The sequence below is a fragment of the Tyto alba genome, unplaced genomic scaffold (assembly GCF_018691265.1).
Source record: "Tyto alba isolate M040663 unplaced genomic scaffold, T.alba_DEE_v4.0 Super-Scaffold_28, whole genome shotgun sequence".
Lineage (NCBI taxonomy): Eukaryota > Metazoa > Chordata > Aves > Strigiformes > Tytonidae > Tyto > Tyto alba.
Genome location: NW_024881302.1, coordinates 21,067,039 through 21,088,904, shown reverse-complemented (window position 1 = coordinate 21,088,904; position 21,866 = coordinate 21,067,039). Strand labels below are relative to the sequence as shown.

Sequence of the window (21,866 nt, the reverse complement as noted above, 5' to 3'; positions counted from 1 at the left end):
CAAAGAGGGAATGGGTTTTGGAGGAGTGTAGTGGTATGAAACAGCCTTGATTAAAGCACCAGATTCTGTAGAAGTATGGCTAATTTTGAGGCTTTCACGGATGTTCTTCTTTTGTCCTTTTTTTTGAGCTCTGTCTTTTGAGGGTGTATTGGGGCTTTTGGCAGAGTTATGGGGCAAGTACCCTGCAGTTCTAATTGGTTGAACTAATGTCATGTAGATAAAAATGCGAGAAATACCATAGTGAGTCAAACCAAAGCACTGCCTCACCTAATAAATTAATACTGGTGCCCTGTGGCAGGCAGAAGCAGTTGCTAAGAGAAAGAATGAGAAACAAGCCATGTGTTATGTGAACCTTCTTCTGGTTTTGAACTTATGTCTCTTGGAGTCAATGCTACATAATTCCTGAAGCAACTATTGTTTTTCTGAAAATAAATTGATAAATACAAATGAATGGTGTTTTAGATGTTTTTTGTTAGTAATAGCTGTCTTTGTACTTCAATTTTTTCCATTAAAAGTTAGCAGGATATTAGTTAGTGGAAAAAAGGCCCCTAGGGGTGTTTGTATATGTCTGTGTGTATGTTTATACACACACAACCCTACAGACAATTTTTTCTTTAATATCCTACTGTGTGTATATGTGTAATTTTTATTATTTAATATCCTACTGTCTGCTCTGTGATTGTATATTTATATACGTGCATATAAACATACATCTAGATATTAAAAACAGTTATAGGAAAAAACAGTTTTATTAATTCTTTGTGATTTCTTTCTAGCTCCCTTTCCAATCATCAGAGCAGCCTCTCTCCTGCCTCAGTGTTGTCTTCAAGCACTTCATATGCAGTAAGTCCTATTTGCATTTCAACAGGTGTTTGATTTACAGTCATTTTATCTGATGATTAAGACCCTCTCCTAAAGGTCGTTGTGTCCTGGTACACTAAGAACTGAAACAAGAGCCTTATCGTGAGGAAGAAGGACTGCCAGCCCTCTAGTGGTAAAAATAGTCTTTACCACTTGTGATTTGTACTAGATCAGGAATAGCTATTGCAGAGGCTTGCCAGTCACACAAATAAATGCAGAGGAAGTTTTTGTGTCAGCAAGGGGGGATTGAATTAAGAAATATTTAATTGTAACAAATGTACTACAAATAATAAAAAAATATTTAGAAGCGGCTGTCTTAAAGTGCTCCAAACTGTGGACTGTTAGCAGTCTCCACTGGAGATGTTAGCTGGCGAAATGCAGGTGATGGAATGACACAGGTCATGACAAATGCCTCATGACTGATTTTAGAGTTTACAATGTGGCATTGTTGTCATCTGTGTATTTAATGCGTTTGAGATAACGCGAATGGTAGTGAACATGGTGCTCTAGATGAGGTTGCACAAATGAAAGTCAGAGAGACATTGCCTTGTTCTGTGATGGGGTACTTCTGTACAATCCCAGCTGGAGTGTGTAGATAAGTTACTACTGTTCTTTTTGCCTGTATTTTGGTTTTTTAATGCTCCATCCCTACTGAATATGTAACTTAGACATTCACACTTGTCCAGAATCCTTCTTTTCTGTTGTCAGAGTTGTTTTGGCTTTTGTGTGTTGATGACACTATTTTACAAGTGTGATCAGCTTACAGTTAAAGGCATTGTATTATGCTGGATTCAAACCAGGAACCGCTTTATGCTTATGTGTTCCTGTAACACATCTGGTCTGCGTATCAGTTTACTACATTGACTCTGTTGTGGGGCATATTGACTCTGCTGTGTTTTAATCTCTTAAATTCCACTAGTGTATTGAGGAAATCACTGCAGCAGTGTCCTGTTTTTGAAAACAAGTACTGTCTTTTGGAAAAATACAGGAGTATATTTAACGTAATGAGTACTAGCTTAAAGGAGTATACAAGCAAAGGGCAAGAAATAATGCAATGGAGTGGCATTTGAGTTTCTGTGGTATCACTTTATGATGATATAGCTGTTTAAATTTAACTGTCATGTAATCATTTTCTCTGAAAACTTAAAGATCACAAGCATGCTACTTATTTGCTTGCTTGGTGTATAGATAATGCATATTTTTTGCATGTGCTGCTGTTACTTAAAAGATTGTTGAGGGATTTTTGATATTTTTTTTTTCCCCTCAGCATCTTCCACTGTGGTTTATTTGCTTTGTGATCTTCATTCTTTTTGTCTTCTTTCTAGCACACTAGTGTTGAGAACACAACTTCGCTTCAGCCCTCAACAACCTTTTCAACTGCTTCAACCTCAGCCACTAGCACCACCTCTTCGGTTGTCAGCATGGCAAGCAGTATGAACACTACAGACAGCCTTGGCCTGAGCGTTGCCAGTGTGTCTATACCAGCTGCTACCACACGGGCAGCTCCCTTAGTGTCTTCAGGTTCGCAATATTAACAGATAATGTGGATAGACAGAGGACTTCAGTCAGCGGGGCTGTCAGTTGAGCATCTCACCAGCCACAACTATGCTTGACTGGCATTTTCAGCATGCTTTCTTTGCTGTCTTATAAAATAAAGTTGCTGGTTTTGTATATTTGAAATATTTGTTAGGGTGTTGTGTGGCATTTATATAGCACACTACGTCCCCAAAGAGCTTTATAAATAGACACCAGGGAAGTTTTGGAAGTTTTGGACTAGGAGATTCACCCAGTTTGCATTCCAGGTTGTGATTGGCTCTTGGCTGTGAGTTCACATTAGCTCTAATGTCAGTCTTTTCTGTGACTTCAATTCATTTGACAGTATCAAAATATACTGCAGTGTCCTCATTATTATATGCCACATCCCTACTGCCACATCTAGAGAAAGGAAAAAAGGTGTCTGATGTCTGGGTCATTCCATAGCAAATAGCACTTCAGAAAAAGGGTCCACAGAGAGAGAAGGTGGGGAGGCTTCTCACACTGCAGTGGGAGCAGTGTGAAATTCTCTATTGCTTCTCTAATCAACCTGAACTGCAAAAAGGAAATCCTGTGGAGGGTACTGAATGATTTAAATATTAAGATCAAACTCTTATAGAAGGATTTCTCATTTCTTATTCCCGTACCTTGTAAATGAAGTGTCTGATGACTGGCCAAAGCACATTTTTTCCACTTTTGTGCTTCCTAGCACTGCTTCATGGAGGCAACTGAAACTTTTAATCTTCTCTTTGCTATTCTCAGCTGCAATAAGTCACTCACAAAAAGTATGCTGGCAACATTCAGTGCTTTCAAGTCTACTGCTGGCGATAATGGGGAATGTGTTGACAGAGCAGAAAATGAAAGGAGAGCATTTGCTCCCTTAGATGGAAAACAATGCCTGAATTTTGCCTTCAGGGGAGGACTGAGGAAAGAAGTTTCTGTAATTCTTGTAATCCTCTTGGTCAAAGTAAATGACAAAATCAGACTGATCTCCGATGGGACTGTTCTCAGCCTTAAATAGTCTGTGATTCCCCTTTCTTGACACACGGTTAAACCCTTGGTCTATTTTGAGCATTTTGATCAGCCAGCACAAAATTCTTCAGCGTAGTTCTGCTCTTCACAAGATATTTGCAGCCACCAGGGCTTGTGAGCTGTCTTGTCTCAATGCTGAAGCCCTTTCTTTTCTAAAGGCTTGTTAAAGTGTCTGTATTTTGACTTTACAGGCAAAGCTCCCCCAAACCTGCCCCAAGGTGTACCGCCCTTGTTGCATAACCAGTATATTGTGGGACCTGGAGGACTTCTGCCTGCCTACCCAGTAAGCAATTTAATTGTTTCTGTACTTGATTGCTTAACCCTTGGTGCAAGTGGGCCCTCCAGACCTGCTGCTGTCTATGCCAAGGCATCTCAGTTGGCACATGTTGCAACCGGAATTTTTGTTCCAAATGCTGCTGAATATATTAAATATATTCAGTGGGGGTTTAGTGTTGATAGTATACTGCAGAACTGTTGGTACAGACCTAATGTGGCTGCTGTTGAAGCTAAATATGCTTGTTACTATGGTTTTCAGTGGTATCAGGTTTTAGGCCCTTTGAGAAAAACTAGTCTCACTCAGGTTTGTTACTGGAGTAGATTTATTATAGCAATGGTTGAAATGTGGTATGTGTTCGTCTGTCACACTTTGAAAGACTACACATGGCTTTTTGATGTCTGAGCAGGATCAACATATTTTTGGTTATCTGTTTTTTGAATCAGAAACTTTAATCATATTTCTGTATCACACTAAATGTGAGGGGATATGGTAGGTTGCTTTGTGGTCCTAGTCATCAGACTTTCAGTACTGTTACTCTCAGAAGTAATGATTGCAGCAAAAGTGGTGGCTGCTCTTACTCCCAAATCTGAATGCCCTATAGATTTTTCACAAGTTGATGAATGTTGCACCTATGAAAAGAGTATTGAAGATGGGACAGTCAAACTCTCCTCAGAGGGCTGCTGTCACCAAGAAACACCGTCAGTGACAAGCTATTTTAAGCTTAGCCCTGCCAGCCTTAAAATGCTACAGTGCACCACGATGGCACAATGCAACATGTATCTGTATACCTTGAAAATACAGTGGGCCTAGGTCAAACTCTGTTTAAAGCCTGAAATTGGTCAGCGTCAGAGAAAAGTATTATAATGATGTTGTATTTTAATCTGTCTTTAAGCAGATTTATGGTTATGATGATCTCCAGATGCTTCAATCTAGGCTACCGATGGTAAGTAAATGACTTTGTTTGTTTAATTTTAAACAAGTTCATTTAATAGTGATTAAAAGCTTATCCTTATGTTCTGTATTCTGTCTGTTTAAACATCCATAAACAGTTTCTCTAGGTGGTGTAAATCGATGTAGAGGAACTGTTACGTTGTGCATTTGCCCATCTGCAAATTCTGTAAATACCAGCAAGTGTACTCTGTGCTTTTGAGTGGACAAGTTTTTACGTGTAGTAGCAACACTATGACATCTTGTCAAATCTAGGTGAAATCTGAGCGTGAATGCTTTCTTTTACCAAGAGGGAGGGTTGAACAGCAAGTTCACACACAGGCAGCCAGTAGGTGCATCTGAAAGGTTTTGGAGGTGGTCATAGCTAGAGATGTTTGCATATGCATCATGGCAACAAATGCAGGTGAGCTGCAGGAGGGAGAGTTCATTAAATTTTCTTCCTTCCCTGGATCCAGAATGTAAATGATGCGTGGTAGACACTGAGCTTTCCGACAGATTCACAAAGAGCCTCGGCTAAGATTGCAGAAGGGTAAAGAATTTTGTTTTCAGAAATCCGGGATAAGGACTTATGAGAGAAAGTTTGGTAGTATGTAACTGAGAAAAGTCATAGAATGAAGTGATGCACTGTATCGGTAGAGACAGAGCAGTGAGCAGTTATCTGGAAAAGAAGTATCACTGGATGAATGCCATAATTAAAGGAGGAAGTCAGTATCAGGTTTTCCGTATGGAGTCTGGGGGCAGCCAGAGTCAGATACTCAAAGGTGAGTACAGGGATGTCCCAGACAAAACCCTGACCAGCTGCACATCCTGGATTAAAAAAAAAAAAAAAGTTGAGTGTATTAATGACAATTTTAACTACCTGATAAAGGCCTGATCCTTGCAATAATTGCCAACTGAAATGAGTGAGATAATTTCCAGATCAGCAAAATGACAAAATATTTGCAGTTCTGGGACCAGAAGAGATGTGGTGTAGTGGGTAGACCCTGGCTGGATGCCAGGTGCCTGCCAAGTTGTTCTGCACTCCACCTCCTCAGCTGGACAAGGGAAAGAAAAAAATAGAGTGAAAGGCTTGTAGGTCAAGAAAAAGACAGGGGGAGATCATTTACCAATTACAGTCATGTAAAAAAAAAAAAAAGACCTGAGGAAACTAATACAATTTATTACCAACCAAATCGGAGTAGGATAATGAGAAATAAAAATAAATTTTAAAAACACTTGACAGCCCCTGCCCTTGAGTCTTCCTGGATTCAGTTTCACTCCTCATTTTCGTACCTCCTCCTCGCCAGCAGTGCAGGGGGATGGTGAATGGCAGCTGTGGTCAGTTCATCACACATTGTCTCTGCCACTCCTTCCTCCTCAGCGGGAGGACTCATCTCCCTCTTCCCCTGCTCCAGCACAGGGTCCCTCCCACAGCAGACAGTCCTCCACGAACTTCTCCAGTGTGGGTCCTTTCCACAGTCTGCAGCTCTTCACGAACTGCTCCAGCCTGGGTCCCTCCCACAGGGTGCAGCCCTACAGGAGCACACTGCTCCAGCCTGGGACCCTCACGGGGTCACAGCTCCTGCCAGCAAACCCGCTCCAGCATGAGCTTCTCTCTCCATGGGGCCACCGGTCCTGCCAGGAGCCTGTTCCAGCGTGGGCTTCCCAGAGGCTCACAGTCTCCTTTGCTCATCCACCTACCCTGGCATGGGGTCCTCTCTGCACTGCAGGTGGACATCTGCTCCACCATGGACCTCTGTGGGCTGCAGGGCACGGCCTGCCTCACCATGGGCTTCATGGTGCTCGCTATGGGCTTCATGTAGCGGGGCAGGTCCCCATGGCCACTGGTGTGTGAGCACAGGCAGGAGCATCCTGGGCCAGTTGTGGTGGCTGTAGGCGAGCAAGGAGCAGTCTTGGGCATCTGCTGTGTTTTCAGAGGCTTTCTGGTGTTTCTTGGGTGGGGTGGGTAGCCCTGGACTGCTGTTGCTTGTCCAAATCTCTGCATGCCTTGGTGCGTCCGCTCCTTGCCCCTTTGAGTTGCATGCACCTTGTTTACGCCACCCTGCGTGGTCCCAGGCGGTGCTGCGGCACTGCTGAATGCTTGTTTGTGAGGAGGTGGTGGTTTGGAGGTGGCTTTCATGTCTTGTCAGTGGGAGGGGGTTGGGAAGGGAGAGAGTGGGTGGTGGGAGAGAAGTGCACGGGGCAGGCATCGTGTCCTCTGGGCACGTGTGCTCTGGAGGTCTGGCATCAGCAGGAGATGCCCGTGGGCTTGAAGGACCATTGTGGGTCCCCAGAGGGACCCGCTGTCCGGAGCCTTCGACTGGGACGTGGGGCACTGGTGGAACGGGCTGCAGGAGGGAGGCTCACCCCTGCCTGCCTGCAGAGACCCTGGTTTTGCCTGTCAGGTACACGCATGGTGAACACCTCTTTTCTTTTTCCTTTGTTTTTGCCTTTGCGAAAAGTCTTTCTTTCCAACAAGTGAATGAATAAATAAAGATGCAAATTTTTAAATTAATGGCTGGCTAAATAAATGAATAAATGAACGCACAAGCAAACAACTAAATAGAGTTTTGTGATCAATAGTCATTGGCGTAAGAGTCCCGCAGTGTCCATGGGGGCCTTCCCCTCCACCGGGGGAGGTCACAGGCTGGACGGGCTAGATCACACGGTGGGTAAGAAATACCAGCCCTCTCCCCAGACCCTCGCAGCTGTCGGTAAGCATGCAGCACCGCAGTTTCCTCCTCCTCCCTTTCCAGCGAGGCTGTGGCCCTGATGCAGGGGTGCGGGCCCTTGCCGCGGTCATGCCCGTTTCCCCGTCGGTGCGGGCTGCTGGCTGGCAGAGGTGTGAGCAGTGCTGAGCAATCCCAGCCCGGGCTGCTGCCGCCTCTGCTCGATACGCGGCTGCCAGCGCTGGGTGGGGCTGGACCTCTGGTGCAGGTGGGCTGGGTGGGGGGCAGGAGCGTCTTGGCTCGTCATTTGCCGGATCAGTGTGCCCACCTGTAGAAACCAGGCGCGAGCCTGGAGGCAGACGCGGTCCCAGGCGCAGGCGCTGTGGTTGTGGGTGCGGAGGAAGTGTTGGATGTCGCTGAAGTGTTTGCTGATGGTGAGCGGCAGGTTGCGGGGCCCTTGTGCTTGGGCGAGCGTGGCGCTGCCTGTGAGGCATTGCTCCAGGCGGTGGATGTGGTGCTGGAGGTTGTTGAGGAGGCGGTGGCGTGCGTCGTCGTCCCAGTGTTGGGGGGTGCTGGGGCTGCTGAGGGTGTGGAAGAGGTGCTGGAGGATGCGTAGGGCGGTGTCGGCGGCTTGCTGTGGGCGGTGGGTGTGGAGGAGGGTGTCGGGGAAGGCGGGCGGGTGCGGGTGGTGGCAGGGCTGTGGCGGGCTGGGAGCCACGGCCTGGAGGAGCTGGAGGCTGTCCCAGGGGAAGGTGGCGTGGCGGGGCCGCAGGCGAGGGCGGTGGCGAGAGGCGGCCGGAGGAGCAGGAGCGCCGGGGCGGCAGGGCGCAGGCGGGGCTGTGGGGCTGCGGGCGCAGGCATGGTGGGGCTGTGGGTGCCGCGTGGGGGGGTGCTGGGCAGGGGGAGGGTGCGGCGTGGTGGCGGTGCGGGTGGGCGCTGTGCTTGGAGTGCTGCCGGCCGGGCGGCTTTATGTGGTGCCGCGGGCGGCTTTGCCTTCCGGGCTTTGTGGTGGCAGCGAGTTTCCGGCTGTGGCTTTCGGTTTTGGCTGTTGGCTGCGGTGGTCTTGGGGAAGTGCGTTGTTGGAGTGGGAGATGCGAAAGCGGCGGGACAGAGCCCTCGGCGGGAGGTGTGTGAGGGTTTCCCTGTGGGCGGCAGGCAGGGCGAGCTGTGGTGGCTGTCTGGTGCAGCTGAAGTTTCCCTTCCTGCCTGCGTGTGTTTCGGGGCTGCGCTGCCCTGGCGTTGGCTGTGGTGTGTTTTCCTTTGGCTTGTGGCTGGCCTGGGTTGTCATCGTAGCTGGTCTTTCCTTTTCGCGTTGGGCAGGGTGGTGAAGTGATGTCAGTGGGGCGAGCGTGGGGAGCCCCCGGTGCAGCAGCGAGGGCCTGGGGGTGGCTGTGGGGGTGGGCACGTGAGTCCTGGGTGTGCTCGTGGCTGGAGCTGCCCTGGCTCCTGTGTTGGAAGCGGATGGGAGCGGGGAGGACAGGCGGGAGGGAGGGAATGGGGAGGAAGGAAGCGGAAGAAGTTTGGCTGCTGGTGGTGCTGCTGGGGCGCGGGGTCCCCAGCTGCGGTGCCGTGCGCGTGGTCCCGGAGCCGGGGCCTCCTTGTGTTTTGTCTGCCTCCTTGCCTCCTGAGGCGGCTGGAGAAGCAAGGAAGGAGGGATTGGCTGTGAGCTGGGGGATTGTAGAGCCCCGGAGGCAGGAGGAGGAGGAACGGGAGGTTGCCACGTCTGAGCGTCGTGGTTTGAGCCTCATCGGCAGCCTAACACTCCTCAGCCACTCTCTGCCCTTCATTCTGGCAATGAGAAGGGACAGATGAGCCAGGCTTGGGGTTGGAGATAGGACCGGGAGGGGCTAGATCACCCACTGTGGTCACGAGCAAAAGGCAGGCTTGTTAGGGGAAGGGAAAAAAACCATCCATTTATTAGAGACACTGACAACCCTTAACAGAGTACGGCACTGAGGCCCTCTATCCTTTGTGTCATGCCAAGTTCAGCTCCGGACATGCCTTGGTCTTCCTGACCCCATCCCTCCACAACCAGGCAATGTCCTTGTACTATTCCCAGGATACCTGTCTCTGCTTCCACTGCCTGTGCATTTCCATTTTGCCCTTTATTTTGACCAACAAGTCTTGACTCAGCCATCTGGAATCTCCTCCCAGTAAAGAGTCTGGAACACTGAAAATACACCATAGCCCCCATGCCAGTTAGAGCCATCCAACATAAGACTCAGAGGATGTATGACAGCAGGACCTTAACACCAGGGAAAGGTATAGACACAAGGAAGCACTGTCTGATTTGTTATTGAAATTTTTCTCACTAACAGTTTTCTTTCTTTTTCTCGTTCTTTTTCTCGTTCTTTTTCTCGTTCTTTTTCTCGTTCTTTTTCTCGTTCTTTTTCTCGTTCTTTTTCTCGTTCTTTTTCTCGTTCTTTTTCTCGTTCTCTTTCTCTCTTTCTCTCTTTCTCTCTTTCTCTCTTTCTCTCTTTCTCTCTTTCTCTCTTTCTCTCTTTCTCTCTTTCTCTCTTTCTCTCTTTCTCTCTTTCTCTCTTTCCCTCTCTCTCTTTCCCTCCCTCCCTCCCTCCCTCCCTTCCTCCCTCCCTCCCTCGCTAGGCCAATATTTATTCATTGAATAAGATTATAATTAGGCTAACAGTAAATTCATGGCTTTGCCCATAAAGTGGATTTTTTTTTTTTTGGCTCAGAAGCTACACAAACAGTAATGTGAAAAATTGGTGGAGAACACGGGTAGCCTATGCTACAGTGTCAATGAAACAATTCTGCTTTTAACCTCAAGAGTGTTCCATCATTTGATAATATTTCAGATTTTGTTTGCAAACACCCAAAGACAAAAAATTGTCTCTTCTGTTTCAATGTTTTGGGGTGTTTTTTTTTTTTTTTGTAGGAGGCAGAATATGGTATCCAGACAGTAGCAATGTAATTCCTGCAAGAACAGGAAAAATAAAGCAGCAGTGCTAACCTTCTTCAAGTCTAGTGCTTTGCCATTATTACAGAACTTCAGGATTTAGAAGTTCGAGGCACTATAGTCACTTGCTCTCTCTACTTCATCCCTACAAGGAAAATATTTTAAATGATAGGTTCGTTAAGTCAATACATCATACCCTTGATGTATTTGGGGATGAAGATACAATTTTGTTATTATTTCACAAGAATCTGTGAAATTTTACATTTTAGGGCTTTTAGTTTTATCCTATTTAGAAAAAAAAATCAATAGTATCCAGGATACTAAATAATTTAGGTTAAACTAAAGTTTCATGTTTAAATGTATCATTCCTGTGAAATTAATGTAGAGATCAGTTATCAAAATGGTGTATATATATAGACATTTAGAAATATCAAGGAAGCTATGAAAATTCCTATGGGTGAAGGTACAGACTTGTGTTCAGATTGTGAAATAAATTTACCTGTCCCTAAGGATAGGTAGACCAGGTAGACCAAACTTACACACCTATTCTTCCAAAGACCAAAACTGAGGTGACTTTGTTATTTGTGAACAAAGCCTCATTGCCTTAAAGAAATACATGCAAAAGGCAAAGTTTCTGTGGTGGTAGAAAAAAAATGAATGGCAGCAGTCATTGCTAACATGAGAAACAAGTTAAATCAACAATGCACATCAAAGCTGCTTAGTTTTGCTCCAACAACCATGACCTTGCAAGTGTTCATTTACCCAACAAACATAGGTATGCCCTTTTAAGTGAAGTCAATTATATAAATGTACCGTATGACTCCATCGGCATTAGGCATTTGGACCATGCTGCTACACATTATTAGTGGTGTATTTCTCCCTGCAGTGTGATGGAGTGCAATTACTGTCACATGCAATGAAACAGAAATTTATTCTGTTTATAGAAACATTCTGTCAGACAGCTAAAACTTTGTTAAAGCAAACATAAACAATAATATTTTACATAAATGCATTTTCATGTTAAAAATATCTTTAATTGTTTGTTTGTTTGTTTGTTTGTTTGTTTTTATTGAAATATCTGAATTTTAAGGTGGAGACCACCCCTTACCTCCTCTCTTGTTTAACTTGGCATACCCTGGCACATAACTGCTTGTCGTAGCTGATGAACTGCTGAAGGAGGAGTGGGGTAGTGCTGAGACCAGAGGTTCATCACACTTTTCTGAAACACAAAAAACCAAGTTCACTTTAAGCTACTTATTATTCACACATATTAAGTGGCGATATACATTTTATTTTTCTTTTGGATAATAACAGATCCTTATTATTTTTGTACACATAGAATGCATACATCCTAACATTTCAGCAAAAAACCCCAACAAAATAACAAAAACCAAAAAGAAAACCTACAAACAAACAAAGTCACACACCTCAATATGAGAAAATAAAGACTACGACAAAGGACAAAAGTAGATAATGGTAACGCCTAACCATGGGCCACCAGTCTCCTCAGGGTTACTACAAATAAACAAAAAAGCCTGCTCTGACATATCTGGAATGTTTTTGGTGACGTGAAAATGTAGTGATAAAAAGTATTATCGTGAAAGCTTCCTAAGTAGTAGATAAGATATAACCTTTCAGCTCTCTAATAGAAGTGCTGATAGCCTGATAATTAAAAATAGAAAATAAATTAGGGTACATTAATAAATGCCTATGAATTATCACATAACAGATTTATTGAAAAAAAAAGCTTAACAAAATAACCTTTTTTTCATATAATCTCTATAATCCATTTGAGCACTTCACTTCTATTTTACTCACTATAAAGAGTATTAATTTGGTATTAGCATCTAAGATGGAAAAAAAAAATCAGAATCTTTGCCTTTTTTGATCAAGAACAAAGTTTAAAACAAAACTGCTGGTATATGAAGTTATGTAAATTAGAATGAAGAGCTTTTGATTTTTCAAATATGTGGGTAATGTACTGCACTTTGTTCTAGTTTTTCCTCAGTTATTTCAACATATGGGTGAAATATTTAGGTTAAATTAATCATTTAGAATAATAGAATAGAATCATAGATTGGTTTGGGTGGGAAGGGACCTTAAAGCCCCCCCAGTGCCACCCCCTGCCCCGGGCAGGGCCCCCTTCCCCCAGCCCAGGGGGCTCCCAGCCCCGTCCAACCTGGCCTTGAACCCTCCCAGGGAGGAGGCACCCACAGCTGCTCTGGGCACCCTGGGCCAGCGCCTCACCCCCCGCACAGGGAACAATTTCTGCCTTAGATCTAGGCTAAACCTGCCCTCTGACAGTTTAAAACTACCCCTTGTCCAATCTCTACATCCCCTGGTAAAGAGTCCCCCCCACCTTTCCTGTACCCCCCTTCAAGTACTGGAAGGCCGCTATAAGGTCTTCCTGAGCCTTCTTTCCTCCAGGCTGAACACTCCCAACTTTTTCAGCCAGTCCTTATGTAGTTCTTATTTTGACAGAGTGAATGTAAAAGAGATAGTTTGCATCAGCCTGGATGGAGCTGTATGGGCTTGTCCATTCATGGGACTTGCCAGAAGTTTAGTTTGGGTGTGAATCTCAAAGTAAGGAGGTGCTCAGTCTGCATTAACATTGGTCAGATAGGGACAGTGGGGAGCTAGTGTGCAGTACTTAGCACACTGTATATAGTCCCCTCAAATACTCTCCTTATGTCGGCAATACCTTTGAGCACACTGAGAATAGCTGTATGCAAAATAACTCATACTTTGATTAAAACTCTCTTAAAGTTATTATAGTGTTGCTAGTGGTTTGTAAATTCACTGCCCAGGTTACCGAATGCTGTCTTTTCTAAGCAGGTAAGCACTTAAGAATAATGGATAGAGTATCATAAAAGAACAGTAACAACCATGAGGAAAAGAATAGTATCATCCACTTAGCTTTTGTCTGTCTATAAGAGAGCTCTTGCTGAATAAGAGTTTATAAATAATTAAAACATGGCTGCCTTTAAATCACTAAATAAACAACAGATCCCTTTCTGTAAACACCTGTTTTAGATAAATACACATTCTACAGTCCAGTACAGTTTATTTGCTGAAACTATGCCACATAATACATAGTAGCTCAAATTTAGGTAATGTGAAGTCAGGGAAAAATAAGTGTTGTTAACCTATTAAATAATTACTTTTTCATTTTAAAAATGTGGAAAGTGGGGTATTCAGGATTGAAAAAATAGACCTCTAGTTGTTCATTTATTAATGAAACCTTAAAAACATGTTTGCTTTGGACATATCATTCTTTGTGTGTCACACAGTATAAACAAGAGTATTTCTGGAATGATTCAGAAAGACTACAATTAATTGATGTTTTGCTTTGGTTGTTTTGGGTTTTGGGGGTTTTATTTTAGTTTCGGGTTTGGTTTTTTGTTTGCTTGTTTGTTTTGGTTTTTGTTTTTGTTTTTGTTTTTTTTTTTTTAATTATTATTATTTATTTATTTCTAGAGCTCCTGTAAGATCTCCTTTACCTGTGAGTCTAAATGAAAATATTTCTGTTTTATTAGTAACATGGCCTTTTGTTATTATTCTTAGTAAATTTTTTGTGTAGCACTAACTTCAACCCCTGTTTATTTTCTTCTTTTAAAATCCATAAATAATTCAGGTTCAGCTCATCATTTCAAATTCTTTTAGAACTAGAAAGAAAAGTCATGTAAGAAAGGCATTTGTCCCCTCACGGCTATTATTTCATGGTTAAACGTTATTGCTGAATTCATATAATTTTCGGTATGTCTTCATCTGCCTCATATCCTACCACATATCAATTTTGCTTATTCCTTACCTTCAAAATAAATAGCTGGGCACTTGGCTTTGATATGTAATGCAACTCACTTCAGCTCTATGTGTGCTTGTATCTCTGTTTTGAAGACAGATGTGATTGCCACTCAGCTGACCGCAGCACTTTCTTTTCTGTGCTTCAGTGATCTGGCCCTAATGAAACATTTTTCATAAATATCTATATTTTGTAGAAGGAATTCTTAAAAATACAAATAAAAATGTTTGCAGTAGTTCATTCCTCTGAAACCACAGGCTCTTTAAGTCTCTGGAGCAATATATGGGGCAGTAGGAAAAAACATGCATTGCAAGAACATAGCAGATTTTGTGACGGTGCAGGAAAAAGAAACATCATAAAGGGGAAAAAAATTACCAGTGTACATCCAGATCAGACTGATGTGTTGAAAAAATAACATTAAAAGAAGAAGACATCACACTTTTCATTCAAAACACAATCCAAGAAACAAAGTCTGTGGAAGGTGAAGCTCAAATAACTGGATAAAAATAAAGCATCATTAGTTTATGTTAATTTTCCGTAGCCCAACAAATACAGAAAGCATGACCATTTTTTCCAGTTCATAACTAATTTGTTAATTGAAGTGTTCAGAATACCTAATTGGCTTATTTAATACATGTTGAGATTGGGAGGAGGGAAAAAATAATGCTGAGTTCTCTCTTAAACTTTGTGTGTGAAACTTTTTCTACAGTAATTAATTGCAGAGGTAGCAGTTCCAAGTGCAGCTGGAGACATAAGGAAGATGGGCAGCTGCCTAGAGCCACAGATGGATGGGGACAGCAGATCTGCCCCAGCTATGCTGAGCAGATAGCTTTTTCAGGCAAAACTCAACATAGTTCATGAATTCTTTCCGAAGCTAACGAACAGCTGACACTGGCAGGAAAGGGGCTGTGCTGGTGGCAGAGTAGGCAGCCTCACAGCTGGCCAGAATGGATCCATATATCACAGATACACTTTTTCCATATCCTTAGGGACCAGTGCATCTCTTGCCATTTGTCTGCAGAGTAGACAAATTCAGTGCTCTTGACTATCTAAAAAGCCCAGAGTTTAATCTGAAGGTTTCTCAAGCATCCCTGGGACAATAACCTATAGATAGTTAAGAAATTTGTTTAGGTGTTACTGGCTTCATCTCTGTGCTATCCTGAAAAGACAGACCTGATTATCTCTCCATCTCCACTCAGAATAGTTACATTCTTATTCACAATTGAGCAGGAGCTAATGGTTTCAAACATGGGGAGGCTGACAAGATTATACTTGAGCTTTATAGGTGGTATAGTATATCTGGTCTTTCTATTTCTTACTGTATGCAGTCAGATGCTTCAGATTTCACATGGATGACTCATACACATAAAATATGTTAAAAGTTCTCACACTCGTTCTAGAAGTCATTAAACATGTATTGCATTTATTTGGTATGTGTTTCAGAAGCATTCATCAAGCTTACATTCACAGAAGTTATCACCTGCACATGGAGGTGTTAATATTAGTCAGATGTTTTATAGTTGTTAGGGCAAGAAGAGTATTGCCAGTGGCAGGTTCTTGCCTGCATAAAGACATTTTTTGCAGAAGGACATCAGTCCTTATAAATCAGGCACTAAATTACATAATCAATCCATTTAAAGATTGCAGACATTACCTCTGGTATCTAATTTAAATTCTTGAAACAGGGAATGGAGTTTATTTTAAAAACTGGCACACTTTATAATTAAATTTTAGAGTTAATATAAAGGGTGAGACTTTGGCTGAAAAATACATGTTAGTGACACACTGGAGTTCTGCTAGATGCCTCCTCAACCCAATGCCTCACAAAAAACTTGCCTACACTGGAGTTGGCACATTTAACAAATCAGAAAATGTCATACTTCTACAGACAATGGTGCTATTGAGTTTACACAGATCAATGGGAAAACGTAGGATTAAAAAAATCTCAACATAAGAAAACTGGCCAACCTCTTTCGACAGGTGCAGTACATTTACGAGTAGCAGAGGCTGATGGGTTAGATATCCTAGGCTAGGTTATAACTACAAATACTTCAGACCAATATACAGAGATGTGTGAGACTCACCTGGAATTGTGGCAAAGATGCAGTGAGTGTACAGAAAATGTACTGTCAGCTGCTTCCAAGCTAGGGGCCTCTTGTCAGACAGTATGAGTGTTTCACCCTCTCCTGCACACAAAATGCAGGTTTTCCTTACCTAGATGAGTATAGTGCAACTGGTAGCTTCTTCGAGCACAGCCAAAATACTGATTTTGCCAAATAAGTCATAAACAAATATAAATGATGGTAGAAATGGGAGCTATTTGGCTACCTTTAAAACCTCCTAGTACAGTAATATGCTGAAAGAGAGAAAAGATAAATAATGTGATGAAATGAGGCTATTTGCTGCAGGATGAGAGACTGCAGCTATTATTCATGTTTCAGCCTTCATGATTAGACTTATTCACAAGCCAATCTGAGCTACACTGTGAGAGACAGAACATTAATACTAATTTTTATGTATGTGTTATTACATAAGTCACAAAAAATATCTTTGGATCTGGAAGAGTCTGACTTGGCATCCAGTCCCACATCATGGATTTGCAGTTGGTTTCACTTTGTTTTGTCTTACTTTCTTAGTTGAAACTATTTTTTAAAACATTTGTGTGTAAGACTCACTTTAACATTGATAAAAATTATATAGGCACACACATATTTGAAGGAAAAAAAGTGTATCAACTCATACTGAGCAGGATCACTTTAGAAAACTTCAGCTTTAAGCAAGCCTTCCGTAGCGAGTTGAAAAGAGAAGAGGTGAATGAGAGTGTTGTCAAAGTTCTTTGAGCAAGAGAAAAATCCTTTCCTTGAGTAAGAGAGAGAATAATTTTCTTTTATTAGGTTATCACTGTAGCTGAGATTTGAGACAGCTTTGTGGAGAATGGCAGATGACTATAACACTGTAGGGTGAGAAACTCGGTGTAATTAAGAAGCAACAGTTTAGTTATGCTGACCCAGATATTAAAAAAAGCAAGTTGTGCTGAAGGACAAAGCAACCCTCAGAAGAAATGTCAATAGTAGTTTAACCCTTGCTTCCTGTTATCTTCCCTGCTTTACTCCTTCTGAAGTGCTCCATTTGTTTAGCTGTGATATATTGTTCACATAGGATAATATTGTTCTATATTGAATGTCTTTGGCAGTTTGTCAGCCAACTAAAAAAACCATGAATATTGATAATGAGCTATTGTCTTTTCAGAGCCCTAAAATTTTCTGACCACTTCTAGGATAGATTTTTATTTCTTTTAGGATGGACTTATATTCTTTGTGACAAAATTTGTTTGAATGGTAAATTTTCAAAGTCACTCAGTGTTAGATAAATTGTTTCTGCTGAGATTCATGGGGATGTATATTTGATAAGCAGTAGGAAAAAAAAAAAAACAACAAACAAAAACAAACAAACAAACAACAAGAACGCTTAAAAAGCTGTTTTTTGAAAAGTTGTATTTTAGATGTCTCTGCTTTTCAATATTGACTACCGTCAAATTTAACATTCCTTCTGGGATTTTAGGAACTTTACTCCTGGTGAGCTGATTCTGCTTTGGTTAAGAAAGTTGTCAAAAATTAACTAATGTTTGTAAGGACCAAAGGGTCCTACAGTATGTAAAAATAGGCACTTGACCATGTCTGTTAACTACATAATATTTATATATCAGGAATGAGTAGCCTCAGGTTATCTGCTAGCCATCACTGGCTTCTTAGCTTTTTATTAGTACAGATTGTGTGATATGAAGATGACTTGGTTTTGAGGGAAGAATCAGGTGATATTGGGCAATTTTGTAAATGACTGGTAAAGAAGATTGTTGCTGAGCAAAACAGGGTATTGTATGTTTCCTGAGAAGGAAATATTTTTGGGTTTAGCATAGTGCTGCACTAAAAGAGCTTTAGCTGACATTCTGTCAAATGTAGAATATATAGAAATTAGATGTTTCTTTTAATACACAAGCCAAGTTGTTTTTAATACGTACTGAGAGAGATGGTACGTGAACTACTTCGCTTTATTCAGTACCAAGAAGTTGTCTGTTTTCTACTGTGGGGAAAGAACCTTCAACAAAAGCCAGTGCTGGGATTATTTAGTTTGCTGACTTTAGCAGCTGGTCAACAGCATCTGCCATAACATATTTTGAATACATAGAGGCGATTGTTGCTTGTACATGTTGTTTTCCAGGTGGCTTTTTTTTGTTGTGGATTCTTTGTTTTGATTTTTTTTTTTTTTCACAATTGTGATTAACTCAAATGGTAATCAATTGTCACAAATAAAAAGTTCTATGCTACATTTTGAAAATAGCCATTATTGAGAGACTAGAGAAACTATTAATTGTGGGCCAAATTATTGTAAGCAATCTCTAAAGGTTACTTTAATGAACATCAAGTTTCAAGGCAAAACCAAACCTACATATTATATGCAGAACATATTATCTTAAACACCCTGGTGATGGTGCTTTAACTCTTCTCTTGAAACAGTAAGTAATGTGAAACGCATCGAAGACAGCAACCAATGTATTGACCAGCAATGGCTGTTTGATGAGCCACATCCAAAGTCATATGGAAAGGAGTACTGTTGCTGGCAATCAAAGCAGAGACACCAGAAACTGAGTAGGAATTAGCAATAAATTATTTTAAACATTCCAGTTCTCAGGTTTCCACTAGACTTTAATTAAAGGGATTATATTCAGCCCTCCATGGGGAATGCTTTTCCTGTAGCTGTCTACTCTGGGGCTGGAGCACCTTGTTTATAAATATGTGGTATTTGCCACCCTTAGAGAAAAGCTACTACCTTACCAGTTCACTGGGTGTGATGTGGCAGTTCTTATGCTCTTATCTGGTTGTCTTACAGCTGGTCCTTCTATGAGGCTGGAGTCACAATGACATAGTTTGCTGGGGAAATCTACAGTCTAATCCAATTTTATGGATGATTGCAACACTTTCAGCCTCTCAGACTCACCTACAAAGGCAAGGAAGTTGAAAGGAACAGGGGAAGTTAATTTCAAGAAAGAAGATGGGAGAAACCACAAAATAAATTGATTTACCCTATTGGCATAGATCCAGAGTGTATAGAAAAATAGAGTTGGGACTCTGAAGTAAAAACTAAAAACAAGCTCCTAAATTAACAGAGATAAGAAAACAACATAAATAAAGCCTTTGATTTGACCAGAGCACTAGAGTTACCAGTATCTTTAGGCCATATAGTTTTCAGTCACCTGAAAAGAGCTTCTCCCCATTCTCTCTGTCTTCTGTTCTCTGAAAACAGAAGTATTCTCACTTTAGGGCCTTAGTCACTAGCAAGTTTTTCTGTGTCATGTTTAGAAGCTTGCACGCATTTTTCAGCTGGACACATAACTGCAAAAATACATTGTCTGCGTAGTCTAATGTGACTCATGAAACACAGCTAAAAGCTTAGTTATGGAAAAGCTTATAATGATTTCAGAAACTTACCATTCATTACTTTGCAAGCAAGGAAATTGAAAGCTGTAATGATGGCTTTTATCTTGCAAATTTACCCCAAGAACTTTAAAAAGTTCTGAATATTACAGCTAAAGAACAGGATGCTGCTGGTCAGAGCAATTAGCAATACTGTGCAATTCCAGCTTTCTGTCAAGGTGCTAGAATCTATTACAGAAAGTAATTTAATTATGCACTTTATTATCTGTAATGAATATAAATTCACTGGTTTACTTCCAAAATTTCCAATTAAATATAGGTATTATTTTTCCGTAATACCAGAAGCTCATTGTTAGCATTTATCAGAAGTACTTTGCCCAGAAGAGGTGATACTATTAACTTTTCTCCTGCTTTCTCCTTGTGTATTAGACAAACACTACTGATGTTATTTTGTGATGCAGGATAGTTCAGAAACACATGAATGGCATAATAGTGTCCCAACAGCCTTATTTATAATATAATGTTGATAGTGGAAATCTAATATGGGCTGCTATTATGGGTGATTTTGAACTATCAACAGTACCAGACAAATGGAAAATTTTTGAATGCATTGAATGTGGGGTCTATAAAAACTTAATTCAAAAACTTATGCGTGGAGTTAATTTTGATGTTGATCAATACCAGCAGTATTGGTTAGTGTCCTGGGTTTCAATATGTGGTGGGGTTTTTGGGTAGCAGGGGAGGGGGGCTACAGCGGTGGCCCCTGTGAGAAGCTTCTTGAAGTTCCCCCAGCTCCAAGTCAACCCCACCTCTGCACCAGGGCTGAGCCAATCACCTGCGCCTCTGCAAGAACATATTTAAGAATGGACCTAGAAGGAGGACTTGGACTTGTGAGGAGGAGTTGCAACACCTGTGTGAACACCAAGGTCAGTGGAGGAATGGAGGAAGAAAGGAGGGGGGAGGTGTGCCGGAGCAGAGACCCCCCTGTATCCTGTGGGGAGACAGCAGGGCGGCCCCCCCTGCCACCCATGGAGGTCACCAGTGGAGCAGATGCTGATATAGGGCCTGTGGGAGGCCCCATATGACTATTAAGGTGATTGTACCCAAAGGAGCCTGGGACCCTTTGGGAAGAAGCATCCCCCCACTGTTGTAGTTTGGTGCTGGGAGGGTTGCAGCATGCGGGGGTGTCTCACGCTGGAACAACTCGGGAAGGGCTGCAGCCGTTGGGAGGGACTCCAGTTGGAGAAAGTTGGTGTCCCATACTGGAGCAGCGAGGGAAATGCTGCAACCTGTGGGAGGGAATCACATTGCAGAAAGTTTGTGGAGGACTGTCTGCTGTGAGAGGGGGACCACGATGGAGCAGGGGCAATAAATTCCAGAAGCTTCCCTCACTGAAAATGGAAGAAGTAGCAGCGCTGACTGCACCCCCCATTCCCTGCCCCTGCTAGGGGAAGAGTTAGAGATATCGGGAGCAGAGCTGAGCCCGGGAAGAAGGGAGGGGTGGGGGGAAGGTGTTCTCAAGATATGGAAATGATTCTCAGTGTCCTGCTTTGTCTGTTCTTAATGTTCTGTAATAAAATTGTTTTCTTTTTGGATTCCTCCTATTCAGTCTGTCTTTTGCCTGTGACCATAATGGGTGATTCATCCCTCCCTGTCCTATCTCGAATCCCAAGCCTTTGCTTATTTTCTCCTTCCCATTACTGAAGGGGAAGGTGGGAGTGAGCGGCTGCATGGTGCTCAGTTACCCTCTAAGCTCGTATCACAACAGTTAGTTAGTATAGACAGTTTAAATAATAAATATATTCAGTTTTCTGACAAGATGTATTTACAACATGCTCTCACTTCCTACTCCCCACAAAGGAAATCTAAGGACTTTAACGATGTAGAAACTTGCAACTATTTTGGAAAATTTAATTGGCAAATTTAATAGGCAAATATACTAGCGGTAAGTAAGATGTTATATGAAAGTAGGAAGAGGAGCAAAGAGGTAAAGAGATTCGCAGAAGTACAGAAGAAAATTGGGCCCCTAAGTTCCATTAATTTTCCAGGTAAATTTAGCACATAAATCCTGTTCTGTTTTTAATATTTAACAGACATAATGTTAGCCTGTTTTCTGTATACTTTACATGGAAAACATAAGGTAGGAATAACTTGAATTCAGATCTATTGAAACAAAACTACATCGACATGGAGTGGCAATAGAGGTAATTCAGTAAACTGCTTTCAAATTGAGATACGTTTTAACAAGTAGTTGTCATCTGAATACCACTGTCTGGTTCAAACTGAAGGAATATGATGCACTTTCTCCTGTGTCTATTGCTAGTGAAAGAAGATTATGTAAAAACAGAACTATTTGTGTTTGTTCTTAAAGGGACCCTCAGGCCAGAGAGTTCTTAAATGTCTTTTCTGAGTTTTA

General features: G+C 42.1%; 1 protein-coding gene and 1 pseudogene across 11 annotated transcripts in view; one reads left to right on the top strand and one right to left on the bottom strand.

The window, feature by feature from the left end:
- The window catches only part of LOC122153974 (ubiquitin-associated protein 2-like), a 51,472-nt gene extending 31,167 nt beyond the window's left edge, over positions 1-20,305 (top strand). For 2 of the 11 annotated variants that reach the window (XM_042798616.1, XM_042798618.1), the window contains exons 8-13: positions 777-843; positions 2,187-2,382; positions 3,618-3,709; positions 4,596-4,646; positions 13,694-13,718; positions 18,906-20,204. In XM_042798616.1, coding sequence (XP_042654550.1) covers positions 777-843; positions 2,187-2,382; positions 3,618-3,709; positions 4,596-4,646; positions 13,694-13,718; positions 18,906-18,937 — 463 coding nt within the window. In that variant the 3' untranslated portion in view covers positions 18,938-20,204. Of the gene's footprint in view, positions 1-776; positions 844-2,186; positions 2,383-3,617; positions 3,710-4,595; positions 4,647-5,059; positions 5,871-13,693; positions 13,719-18,532; positions 18,877-18,905; positions 20,205-20,270 lie in introns of those variants that run through there. The other 9 variants (XM_042798617.1, XM_042798625.1, XM_042798624.1 and 6 more) reach the window with 9 other exon arrangements.
- Positions 6,798-8,160, bottom strand: LOC122153975 (annotated as a pseudogene).
- Positions 20,306-21,866: the final 1,561 nt, after the last annotated feature.